Source organism: Ictalurus furcatus, chromosome 10 (genome assembly GCF_023375685.1).
Source record: "Ictalurus furcatus strain D&B chromosome 10, Billie_1.0, whole genome shotgun sequence".
Lineage (NCBI taxonomy): Eukaryota > Metazoa > Chordata > Actinopteri > Siluriformes > Ictaluridae > Ictalurus > Ictalurus furcatus.
Window position 1 is genome coordinate 17,641,596 of NC_071264.1, and position 13,104 is coordinate 17,654,699.

At 39.3% G+C, this 13,104-nt stretch overlaps 1 protein-coding gene across 4 annotated transcripts in view; it reads right to left on the reverse strand.

Annotated features, from left to right (window-relative positions):
* eps15l1a (epidermal growth factor receptor pathway substrate 15-like 1a) overlaps nt 1-13,104 on the reverse strand; it is a 45,476-nt gene that overhangs the window by 26,501 nt on the left and 5,871 nt on the right. For all 4 annotated transcript variants that reach the window (XM_053634337.1, XM_053634336.1, XM_053634339.1 and 1 more), the window contains exons 3-14: nt 11,826-11,915; nt 10,551-10,598; nt 10,333-10,428; nt 9,803-9,865; nt 8,455-8,580; nt 8,271-8,330; nt 7,300-7,542; nt 6,710-6,867; nt 6,150-6,300; nt 5,858-5,920; nt 4,126-4,211; nt 689-761 (exon numbers count right to left, since the gene is read on the reverse strand). In XM_053634337.1, the coding sequence (XP_053490312.1) occupies nt 689-761; nt 4,126-4,211; nt 5,858-5,920; nt 6,150-6,300; nt 6,710-6,867; nt 7,300-7,542; nt 8,271-8,330; nt 8,455-8,580; nt 9,803-9,865; nt 10,333-10,428; nt 10,551-10,598; nt 11,826-11,915 (1,257 nt within the window). The remainder of the gene's footprint in view (nt 1-688; nt 762-4,125; nt 4,212-5,857; nt 5,921-6,149; nt 6,301-6,709; nt 6,868-7,299; nt 7,543-8,270; nt 8,331-8,454; nt 8,581-9,802; nt 9,866-10,332; nt 10,429-10,550; nt 10,599-11,825; nt 11,916-13,104) is intronic.

The window sequence follows — 13,104 nt, forward strand, 5'->3', positions numbered from 1 at the left end:
GAGGTTTACATTAACAGTGCAAGCATGAACACCGTTACAATCAGTCCCTCCAGGATTTTGCGATCGCAGAAATGAATGCAAAATCAAGTAAAGGAGTTTGAGGAGTTTTCAAAATTACTGCAAATTTGGGCCAAAACGCATCATGTGACGCCAGCGCGTTCGGCCAAACCTGTTCGATTCACATGCGTCGAACATGAGTACAGTTAAAAGCTCTCATTTACCAACAAACATCACTGCAATTTCACCAATTCAAGTAGCTTTCTGCAAAAACAAATAAATAAATGACAAAAACTGTTGCATTACAAATTTTGAAAAAAGACGCAGCAAATTTAAGCTTTTGACCACAAATTTTAAGGAGCTAGCTGAAAATGTTGGTCAATATTATTGCATGTGGTCACAAATTAAACACAGCTTTTCAAACAGGTGGGTCAATTTCATATTTTAATTAAGTCAATTCATTTTTAACATATTAAAAAAACTGCTAGATTTTAAAAACAAAGTTAATAAACTTTTCAAACAGTAGAAGCAGAGTGGAGAATCCCTCAAACTAGTGATATACTTCAAGAGACGCTAGAAAAAAATGAAAGCAGTATGTGCGGATTATAGTTCCTGTAAACTGTGCAGGTGGTAAAAAGCTGCCAGCGTCACAGCACTCATCAGCTTTGTACATTTCAACATTTCACCACACCTGAACCTCAGTAGTTTTGTGTCTGATGGCTTCCTCTGCCTCCCTGATGTCTTGCTCCAGTGTGTATTTCTCCCTGATAACACAAAGAGACAAAGAACAGGACACAAATTTCATTAAAAAAAAAAAGGAAGAAAAAAAAAAAAAAAGACCTGCCTCCTCCACCAACAAGCAGCGTCACAGAAACTGAAAACCAAAGAGCTGAGAAAGAAAGATTTACCTGAGCATGTCCCAGTGAGTGAAAGCGAGGGTGCTGTGGCAGCATGAAGAGTGAGTGACGAGAACAAAAGATTTCATAAAACATAAATAAAAGGTACAGATGTGGCAGAGGGGGAGCAGAAACTCATCCACAGCTCACTTCCTCTAATGTTTTAGCTCTAACGTGAGCTTTTTACCAACAGCTATAATTTATCTACAGAGCAACAGGGACACACTCACTTGTGAGCTTGAGGAGGAGGCATTAAACCCCAAACTGAGATGGAGAGGACACGGGGAGGCTTTTGTTCTAATGAAGACTAATATTCACAGATAAAAAGAGCAGCCACCAGCACATAATTACATCAACAGCTTAAGGTGTAGTGCAGGGATTCCCAAATGTTTAGGGCAAATGACTCCAAATGGACATTCTGACTTTTCTGTGACCCCAAGCCTTGAGTACGGTACATGTTTTAAATAGCAGATTTACAATTTAGGACTTTATGTACACTACCCATCAAAAGTTTAGATACACTAATTCTTTATTTTTATTTTTCCACATTTTAGAATAATAATAAAGTCATCAAAACTCCAGCATAGCACAAATGGAACTGTGGGAATTATGTTGTGATAAAAAATACAAAATAAATACAGTATTTTAGCATCTTCAAAAGTAGACGCCCTTTTTGCCTAGAATTTCCAGAAATGTATTCTTGGCATTTTCTCAACCAATTTCTTGAGGAATCTCCCTGAGATGATTTTTAAACAGTATTAAAGGAGGTCCCACCTACACTGGACACTTATTGGCTGCTTTTTGGAATATTTCACTCCGTCATCCATTTAAAAAAAAAAAAATTCCTTGTTAATAAAATGTTAGTTTTCTAAAGAAAGAAAGTAAGTATACAATGTGAGATATAATGTTAGTTTAACGGAGGTAGATGGATGGAAAGATTTGTCCTACACTTAGTGCAGCATGTCAGGAGAGTGAAAAAGACTACAATAGCATGTACACTATTCATTTAAATGTGGCTTGTTTGAATGTGACTCCAAGTAACAGTCCCAATAAAATCCATCTCCGATATTTTTAATTTATAAATTAAATGAATGAACAAAAGAGGAGATTGTGAGTTTCTCTCACGATCCCATTTGTAAATCAAGTGATCCTTTAATCTGGGAACCCCTGGTGTAGAGGTACACTGTCGGTTAAAAGTTTCCGAACAAGCAATGAGCACAAGTGACTAGCAATCCACTATATGGTGTTGCACGCTCTCATCTTCATGCTTCAGCTCTGCCAAAAATCATGCATGCTGCATGTCAAATAATAAATAAAAATCATCCAAGCATGTTTGTGCTCCGTTTCTTGCAACCATCTGATCAGCAGTCCTTCCAGATTGGTGGAAAAGGCGTCAGGGCTCTATGGTAACAATTTCTTTAGGAGCACTTCATATAATTTAGGAGCTTACTTTAGTTGTTTTTGGGGTTTTTTTTTTTTTTTTTTTAGAGATGGTAACGTTAATGTGCCACAATATAACGCACACGTAGGCATGAGAAAACTTGAGCTTGTCAATGATGACAGAATTTAGGAACATAGTGTGAGCCATGACACATTAATTTACCTTCTGATAAACTAAATATAATATTTTCAGATAATTTTACAGACTGTATGTAAAAAAAACAAAACTTTAAACTGTTCCACCTTGTAAACAAATACAATAAACCTCAATGTGAAGTGTTTGAAGTCTGCTCCTCTTAAATATATTTAAAGCTACACTATTAGACATTTTCCAAATTCTCCAAAGCCAATTCTCAAACCGCTCTGTGTATATTGTGTATATATCTGAATAATCTCATATAGGATGTGATTGGGCGAGTTCATTTACCCATCAGATTCAAAGCGCTTTAGTTGGGGTTCAGTAGGGACGCTCTGATCAGTATTTTTACAGCCGATACCGATTTCTTGTCATGTTGATCGACTGATACCAATCCGGATACCAAACTTTTTTTGTTTAAGCTTTAATCAGGAGGCCTGTCATAAACAGTTAAATGTAAGCTCTCTGCTCATGGTCAATGTTAATTGAATTAAAATAATAACAATGAGAAATACTGTTAGTTAATTGATAAATAAACAAACATAAAATATTTATTTTTTTAAACATCTTAAACAATAAAGAGTTCTAATTAAAAGTAGACCAACACAAGCATGATCCATATTAGGAAAAAGACTAATAGCCTTCTAAGGATATAGTGAACTAAGCTTAATGTCAAATTGATATTAAATGCAACCCATAGTAATTAAACATTATTTCATTTCTCATTTTACTTATATTTTGTGAATTTATTATAATATCTATTTTTTATATTAACAAGTTATTTATAACTAAGCACATTTTCTGTCTTTACATTTTATTAGGTTTTTTGTTTGTTTGTTTAATAGTTGTTCGTTTTAGACGGGTTCCCCCAGTACAGTGTTGCCATGTCTGCTGATAATATTGTGTTTTTTGGGGGATTAAATCAAAACATGAAAAGTGGAGTTGACTTTTCTAGTGATATCTGGCAAGCGTGAGTTTAAATGAAGTGAAAGTCTATTAGAGTTGGTGAAGAGAGTAAGGAGAGCAGCAGTGTACTGTATGTTTACAGACTGAACAGTTGTTACTCTTGATTATGATTGGTGAAGAATTAGTTAATAAAGAAGTTTGAATTAAAACCCACCTTGTAGTGTTAGCAATTATTATTAATTTATTCCGCCCGACGCCTACACAATCATGCAGGTCACAGTCGCAGGTTCAGGTCATATTGCGGGATCAGTATAGGATGGCGGTTGTGAGATCGGAAAGTTGAGAGAGGCACATGGTGTACAGTGTTACTCTTGTATCATAATGGCTTCTCTGCAGTATTTACACATCTGTTCGGTTGACTGAGGTGATGAAAAGCAGTGTGAAAGTAACCGTTGCGCGGTTTGTAGATGCATTTTGGATTTGTGGTTTTTATTCCGATTGCATTATACAACTCTGAACAGGTCACTCGCACCGGTGCGAAGAAATATTTACTCACAGTCACACAAAGTACTTTTCAGTCGCAAATGCTACTGAAATGGTCGCAATGTAGAGCCCTGGGCATACTTGAGTTTTTCTGAACTGCCCGTTATGTCACAGTTTCACATGAGAGCATTAAAAGGAAGATTGTAAATACTCTTCGCAAGGTTAAGGGATTCTAAAGGATGACTGTGTCTCATAACAGGAACATACCTCTGCAGCTGAGCAATCTCCTGACTCAGATCATCCAGCTCTTTAATTCCTGTAAATTCACCAGACCCCACAGAGCTGGAGCTGTCCTACAGATGTTCACACACACACACACACACACACACACACCACTTAGCTTTACATCCTCCATAAGGAAGGCAACAGCACAGCACCAAACAAGCAGAAGGGTAAACCACCACACAGGAAACCACCAGGACAGGAGAAGAGAATAGACGAGGTGCTCCGGGTTCATCTCCATGTTTTCTACAACACACATCACTATCACAACACAAATGCTTTTCAACACAACACTGCTGCTAAAAGCATTTGTTGATTCCTTTTTTTTTGTACATTTTTACATACCCATGACTTGTACATTATTGTCTGATATAAGAATGGCACATCAGCAGCATTAAATATGAAAAAGAAAAATGTTTGATGAGCTACATTCTCCTTCTGTTTAGGTTTTTACAAAATGAATGTGACTACTATAGCTTCTGGACAATAAGTCACTCCAGAGTATTACACACTCCATACATGTTGTCTGCTCACATTATAGCACAATGCTGTTGAATTCTGGGATCTAAAGGTGTTCATAAATTTTCATTAACAGCAGCTCTGACAGTAGTGCAGCTGCAAATCACAGGTTTATATTAACGCGGTTGTTCTAATACATTATAGTTTCTATAATATTAGTGTAATAGTAGAAGTGAACTAAAAATGCCAAAACGAAAAGCTAATCGTGTTCCAGCTAAAGTTACACCTACAGTGAACACAGGTACATCTAAAACAGTGGAAAAAAAGAAAACATACACAGTTACACAGGCGAGAGCGAGGATTCTAGATAGTGACAGCAGTGAAAGTTCAGGCGATGTTGAAACCGAAACTGATAGAGACGCAAACTCTCCTGATTCAGACCCTGATCCGTCTTCATCTTCAGCATCAACCAGTGCGACCGACACTGCAGGTGTTTGGAGTCATAACAGGACCATTTCTGTGCATTCGTGAAAACACTACCTGCTGGTCTGATTATGACCAGAAACTTGACTTTTGGCGCTAAAATTAATTAATTAATTAATTAATTAATTACTTGAATTTATTCAAAGGCATTGACCACGCTGATGCTCGTATGGTACTTCTAAAGGAGTATAAGGATTTTAGCGAGCATTTTTCGTCATTTCTCTAGTTAAGAATTGTGCTCTAAGTGGAGTAAAAACACTGAACTGCTTCATTTTCAAAGTAATATTACACAAATACATTATTATAAGTTGTTTCAAGGCCTAAAAATGTTAAAATTAAAATGTTGATTTTGGGGCCAATTTTGGCCTGGGAACTCAGGGTTGGCGTGCTGTTTCTATGGGGAATATAGGGTTGTGGGACATAATACTGTGGGAACTAAGGGGTAAGAGGGTTAAACCAGATCCAATCCTTACATAATAGTGAAAGATGACAGAAGCCAGGGTTGTACCAAAAAGAATATAAGAAACTAACTTGAATCTAAATATTTCTATTTTACGGAATCCTTTATTTGAAAATGAGATGATGTAGCATATGTATTTGAAGCAAGGATGTAATTCTGCTTGGTTGATTGACTACATTTGCAGGAAGGACACTCTCTACATTTCATTCTCCAATTAACTGAAGTTTTTAAAAACTTTGACTTTCAAAATTAGCGTACATATTTATATACATATAAATCACATCAACAGCTTTAAAATCAGCAGCATGGACTCACTCTGCGCATTTCAGTCAGGGCTACCATCTCCGAGCCCACGGGCGTCATGTACCCTGACATATTCTGCAAAGAAAAAAGATCCATAATAACAGTATGTTAAACTTTACTTAAGCAGCCTAGACCAAGGGTGCTAAATATCATTACTGATAGTGCAAGCTGTCTCACAGCTCAGCAACCAATATTTAAGGCCTTCATTAGTTGTTGAAAAACTTCAGAAGTTCAAAATTACTATTATTTATCATGTCTGATCTTTGTCTTTTTATTCTACAATCAGTAAGGTTTAGTTACTCACAGGGGTTCCTCTCTCGGATGGAGGGATCATGTCTGGGGTCAGGGCCTGAGGAGGATCCATTCCTTTGCTCACTTTCTGCTGAATGAAGTACATGGCCAGTGCGAACTGCTCTCGGCTCAGCTTGCCAATCTGCCGTGTGTCTGACAAAGCCCTAGAAAGATAACAGGCTGAATGTTACACACTGCAACAATGCAAAATATACAACCATACATTTATCACCTACCTAGCCACGCCCCTTCAGCTCACTGAAACCCTTGCCTGGCCACGCCCCTTCAGCTCTCTGAAACCCTCATCCAGCCACGCCCCCTCCGCTCTCTGAAACCCTCACTTGGCCACACCCCCTCAGCTCTCAAACAATTACTGGGCCCTGCCCCTTCAGCTCTGTGAAACGTCCACCTGGCCACACCCCTTCAGCTCTCTAAAACATTTTCCTCTTCATGTCCTCTCAGCTCCCTGGAGTGTCCACCCGTCCCCACCCACCCTGCATTGTATTTATATACTATTACTTTCTTGTCATGAATTAGCTGTGTATTATTCTACACCAGTACACTGGTTCTCACCATATATGTGCTAAAAGGTTTTGTGGAAGGCCAGACTGCATAAAGATCTCTTTCACTTCTTGACCGCTGACAAAGCCGTCAAGGTCGACATCCGTTTTGAGGAAGATGTCGTCGTAGCGTCCTCGGTCTGCCGCTGGCACTACCCAGTTCACAGAGTGCTAATGACACATAAAAGGGGGGGGGGAAATCATAGGAAGCTTATAAATTATGTAAAGAGCTTTTAGTAGTTCACTCTGCACACTGTAACAGAGCTGCACCTGAACTAAAGCACTTCAGCAGGATGTCATCATTAATAATTCACACTTTCTCTTTAGAGATGATCAATAAAAAAAAAGGAGTGTTGAATGTTTCCACTACAATCATATTTTAGTGGAACCATCTGCTTCCTCTTTACATGAGTGTTTTCTACATTCTGTGCTATAATGTCACGTAGCTAGCTGTTCCTAACATACAATAAAGAAAGCATTCTAACACAACACCAATCTGAAAACTTCAATGATATTAGGTAAACACGGACTTGGATCTTGTTTGGGGAAAAGGCTTTAAGAGTGTGTGTGTCTACATCGGTTTGAGTGTGTGTGTGTTTGTACCTGTGTGGATTTGAGTGTGTGTTTAGGTGACAGACTCCCGGCGCTGTTCAGCGAGTTCATGCTGCCGTGTGATGGTGTGGATCGCAGGCTGTCTTTAGGAGGAGGTGGGCTTCCTGGCATCACAGGTGTCATGCTGGATAAGGAGCCCACAGACTTCTTGCGTTTGGATGGAGGGATGAGGGAGGAGGGCAGAACAGAGGGAACAGGCTCTTTCTCCAGAGCACGGTACACCAGGTGCATGGCCTGAAGGAGAAAACAGATCGGTTTATAAGAACATATTTAAACACATTTTAAGTCCTCCACAATCACATACATTTTAAAGATACTTTAATAAAACCGTGATTCACAAAACCAACGTGGGCTGCAGGCTCGTGATGACGTTTTTCTGTCCCTGAAATTGTCTCACATTGTTACCAACACAAATTTTTCCTTTTTAGAGCATGTCAGAAAGTCTTTTATTAAAAGATCAAGAATTCCTATCCGTAAGATAAGATAAATAATTTTTATCCGTTTATATATCTACGAGGTTAGTTCCTGTTCTCACTTACGTTGCAGCAGCTATAAAAAGTCGTTCATTCACCAGCATCAGTTTTTTTCTCTCTTGAATATAATAAACCAAAAAACACAGCTGCTTGTGTTACCACAACCGAGAAACCGCAAAACGTTTTAAAAAATCCCTCATCCTGAAGATGTCCAAAAACTTAAAGTTACAGACTCTTACAAAGTGATAACACTGGAGACTCTTTCCACAAATGTGACATAAATGTCTACCTACAGAAAAGTTCTCCATATCAATGATTACACATTTTTCTTTTTGACACTTTTTTTTTTTAATAGCTGTTACCATAGAAACAAGATAACACATTAGATTGAGCACGTTAATATAAACCTGTGTTTCATAACTGCGCTACTGCTGCTATAGAAAGTTAATCAACACTTTCTGACCAATCACAATAGAGAGTTTAACTCACCACTGCAAACTCGTCCTTGTCCAGGTGCCCATCTTTATCAATATCACTCAAATCCCAAACCTGGTTAAAGTAAAATGACAATTTTACAGCACATTCACCGGAAATCTAGTCACAACACACTATACAGATAGGCTGTGAAATAAATCCAAACAACAGATTCATCCTTGTTAAGTAATGAATGTACCTTTCCTAGCACATCCACTGGCAGCTTTGAGTTCATAAGAACTGGCTTGACCTTTTCTCCAGAGAGTAATCCATTTACAGGCACAAGACTGTCAAAAATACCATCAAACTTGCTTTTCTCTTCAGGCTGCAAACCACAAACACAAACACGATGAACGTGGGTTGAGTGGATCTCAGATAAACAAACACCTGATTAAAACTGGGTTATCCAATAATGCACAGCACTCGAGTCGACAGTCAGCTACCGATATTCGTGTCCTTCATGATTACCTCAATAATGCAGAATATTAACCTAACAAGCAAAGAGTTGTTTTCATCACTGTTTTCAATATAAATGCATATAAATAACTACAGACAAATCTTTTAAAAATTGGTGTTCTTTTGATTACCACTGGAGCATTAAAGATACAGTTTATAGTATGATTTGAAATCACAGGTTATAAAGATGCCTTAATAAAAACCATGATTCCCAGAAACACCATGCAATGGGAAGTGCTAGTTTGTTTGTTTTTTATTTCAGGGTTCTGTTTACCATCTTTCTGTCCCAGAAATTACAAGTAGTACATAACTAATAAGTAGTTTGAACAGGGAGGGTGGCTCAGTTCATGGACAAAGCTCTGTCAGCGTTTTCACTGCAATTGCAACTGAAAAATTTTGATTTATTACTGACTGATCCTTTAAGAACAAAACTTGTTTAGCACAGTGAGGGTAAATCAGGTTAAGCTTTAAAAAAAAATTTATCAAAGATGTCATAGTCATATCTCTCTGCGGGTATCGCCTGGTTTTCCACTGAAGGTAAGTAGGGTTGAGCCTGGCCAGTACCGGGATGGGAGACCTCATGGGGAAAACTAAGGTTGTTGCTGGAAGTGGTATTAGTGAGAGCACGGGGCACTCACCCTGTGGTCTGTGTGGGTCCTAATGCCTCATTACAGTGAAGGGGACACTATACTGTAAAAACAGCACTGTCTATAAGATGAGACGTTAAACTGAGGTCCTGACTCCTACTCTGTGCTCATTAAAAATCCCAGGACACTTCTCGTAAAAGAGATGGGGTATACCCCGGTGTCCTGGTCAAATTCCCCCACTGGCCCTTATCTATCATGGCCCCCTAATAAACTCCATCCCTGAATTGGCTACATCACTCTCCTCTCGACTAATAGCCAGTGTGTGGTGGTGGTTCTGGCGCACTATGTCTGCCGTTGCATCATCCAGGTGGATGCTACACAACAGTAGTGGTTGAGGAGATTCCCCTCCCATACTATGTAAAGCGCTTTGAGTGCCTAGAAAAGAGCTATATAAATGTAACTGTAACTAACTCACTAACTCTGCTTAATGATTCAAAGACTTACTCTAACGGCCCAATGGCTGTCCGTTGTTGAAGCACCACTTAATGACGGGCTACTGGAGTCCTTCTGGGATACAAAATCATGTTAATGGTCATGTCAGGATCCTTGTATCATATTTGTGCTATATGTCTCAGGGTGCTTTCACATATACGGTGTTTAATGCATCTGAACACAGACATAAATAGTTCTTTAGGCAGGTGAGAACACAGCAATCACACTCCGGTGCGGACCAAAACTACCAAGAGCGTCGTCATCTTGGTCCACTTTCAAATTGACTCGGAAAGTGCTTCGACTCTGAATCGGCTGTAGAAAGTGAATCAAACGCGCTGTGATTTGTACTCAGCAAACGAAAGAGATATACAAGGATGTTTTCAGCCCTATAATAACGTTTTTTAACTTTTGATTCGCTATTGTACCAAAGTATGTGCATTGTGTGAAACCAAACCAAACAGCAAACAATCCAAAAGTAAAACACACTAATGTGAAAGCACCCTCAGAGACCTTTTCTCTCTTCTGCAATGTTAAACACTTACAAATTTCGGAGGAGGGACGGTGAGGTTTAAACTTGTAAGAGAGACATCCTGACCGCTCTGCGCACAGGCCACGAGCCGTAAAGCGACATAAAATCCCTGTTATACGTAAACACAGTGTGAATATACAAATCAGATGATGTGCCTTGTATTCAAACAGTCGTTAATCAGTGATGGAGGATTCACTTAAAGCCTAAAAGAAGAGAAAACATGTGTTTGACCTGCTTGTCCAAGAAACCTTTTCCATCAGGATCAGCAAGGTCCCAGATCTGTGGAAGAAATAGGAACATCAGAGAGAACCCAAAGAGATTTACACTGCCTGGCCAAAAACAAACAAACAAAAAACAGCACACACTTAAATTTCAATTTAGCTTTGATTACAGCACGTGTTCATCGATGTGACGTTTATTTCCATCCACAGCTGCATTAATTTTTGTCCGAGATCTTATATTGAGGACGGAAGAGTCGAACCAGTCCGTAAAGTCCTCTCCAGCACATCCTAAAGACTTTCAATGGGGTTAAGGTCAGGACTCTGTGGTGGCCAATTCATGTGTGAAAATGATTCCCCGTGCTCCCTGAACCACTCTTTCACAATCTGAGCCCGATGAATCTTGACATTGTCATCCTGGAATATGCCTTTGTCATCATGGAAGAAAAAAAATCAATTGATGGGATAACCTGGTCACATTCAGGTACTCAGCTGACTTCCTCCAGAGGCTTGTACAGCAGGCACAGTGCATGATGGGTGCATCGCTTCATGTGCTTCCCTTCTCAGCCTGACGCACCCATTGCTTTGGAATAGGGTAAATCTGGACTCACGGACCACATGACCTTTTTTCCATCGCTCCACAGTTCAATCTTTATGCTCCCTAGCAAACTGAAGTCATTTTTATCTGATTAGCCTCACAGCTGTTTATTCCCAATCCTGTAAGTTCTCGTCACATTGTGCATGTGGAAATGCTCTTATTTTAGCTAATAAACATAGCCATGAGTTCTACTGTCGATATTTCACAATGTGACGTCATCAAACGTTTTAAAGATCTCAGATCACGGTCATTTGTTTTGAACCTTCATTTCACCGACCTCATTTCCTCCTCAAAAGTTGACATTTCACCACTCTTCTTCCAGGCTTTAATAATGCGTTGGGCAGTTCTTAAACCAGTTCCAGGGATTTCAGCAATCTCCTTAGTTGTTTTCTTATCTTGATGCAGGCCAATAATTTACCCCCTTCTGGAACACGAACATCTTTTCCACGACCATGAGATACGTCTACCGACACGGTTGTTTAAGAAGTGAGAAGCTACACGCTGCATCAGGTAGGGTTAAAAGAATTGTTGCCAGCTGAAACTTATCAAATCACTGCAGTAATGATACCATCATAGGCTCTTAAGTATTTGCTCATTTAAATCCAAACAGTGAACTGTTTTTTTTGGCCAGGCAGTGTATATTTTTAGGAATATTAAGAATTCCCAGACAGATACATTTCTCTCCTTCACCTTTCCCAGAGTGATATCCGGCAGGCCTGATTTCTTCAGAAACAAAGCAGCCTCTGTAGGTCTGACCCTCCCTGTGTTTCCTGGATCGACCTTTCAGAGCAGAAAACCATAAAAACATTGAGATGCTCAGGAAATAAAAGGGAGCAATATATATAATTTCACAAACACATTTCTCTAGATACAGCTATCTACAGGTTATTTACATGGCACAGTCACCTATCAGTAAGCCCTGCCTGGCAAAGTTTAAAGGCAGAATTGTAGCGGAAAGTTGGAAGTGATGGAGATGATACCTCAAGCCCTGTCCCAGATGGTGTGCTAAGCCCTGTGGTTCCTCTCCAAGTCAAACGTTTTGCATAATTTGGCACCAAAGTCACTTGGTTTACCATTCATGATGAAACAGAAATCCCAATTTTTGGCTTCAAGTTGAGATCAGGATTCTCACTCACCATTACTTGATTAATTTTGGTAGGAATATTATCTATCCATCCATCGATCCATTTATTGTACCGTTTATTCTACACAGGGTCACGGGGAGTATGGAGCCTATCTCAATGGACTCGGGGCATGAGGCACACACACACACCCATTCACACACTACGGACAATCTGAAAATGCCAGTCAGCGTACAACGCATGTCTTTGGACTGGGGGAGGAAAACAGAGTGCCTGAAGGAAACCCCTGAAGCACAGGGAGAATACGCAAACTCCACACACACAGGGCGGAGGCAGGATTCGAACCCCCAAACCCATTTTCCTAGCGATTGTTTCTGAAAGATGGCTCTTATGCATTTTACATTACTGATTTATTGCAAACACTGATATCAAAAGCTGCGTAAATAATTTGTCTTCGTTTCTATTCTAGTGTCGAGAGACTCATCACCACTTATGAGTGAGAATCAGTGTTGATAAACACGCTCCATGTATAAGCAGTCACTGGTTTTGAGGTTTCATTCATTTCATACATTTAGTCATTAGTTGTTTGTTTAGTAATTGGGAAGGTAATATTCAGTCCATAATATTTAAGGATTTGTTAAAGTGAGCACATTGTTTCTCCCCCTTTCCCCCCCCCGGCACTTTTCTTGAATCTAGTTGCACTGAGAACTAAATCATGCGGGGCTGCAAATAATTATTTTGATAAACGATTAATATTTAGATTATTTCTTCGGTTAATAGGCCAGTTTTTATTTCCTGTATTTTTTCGAAAAAACGTTTTCACATTCTGCCCGATGTTGTCCTTCAAACTTTGTGCAAATTGAAGGCTATGAAAAATGTATCTCTGT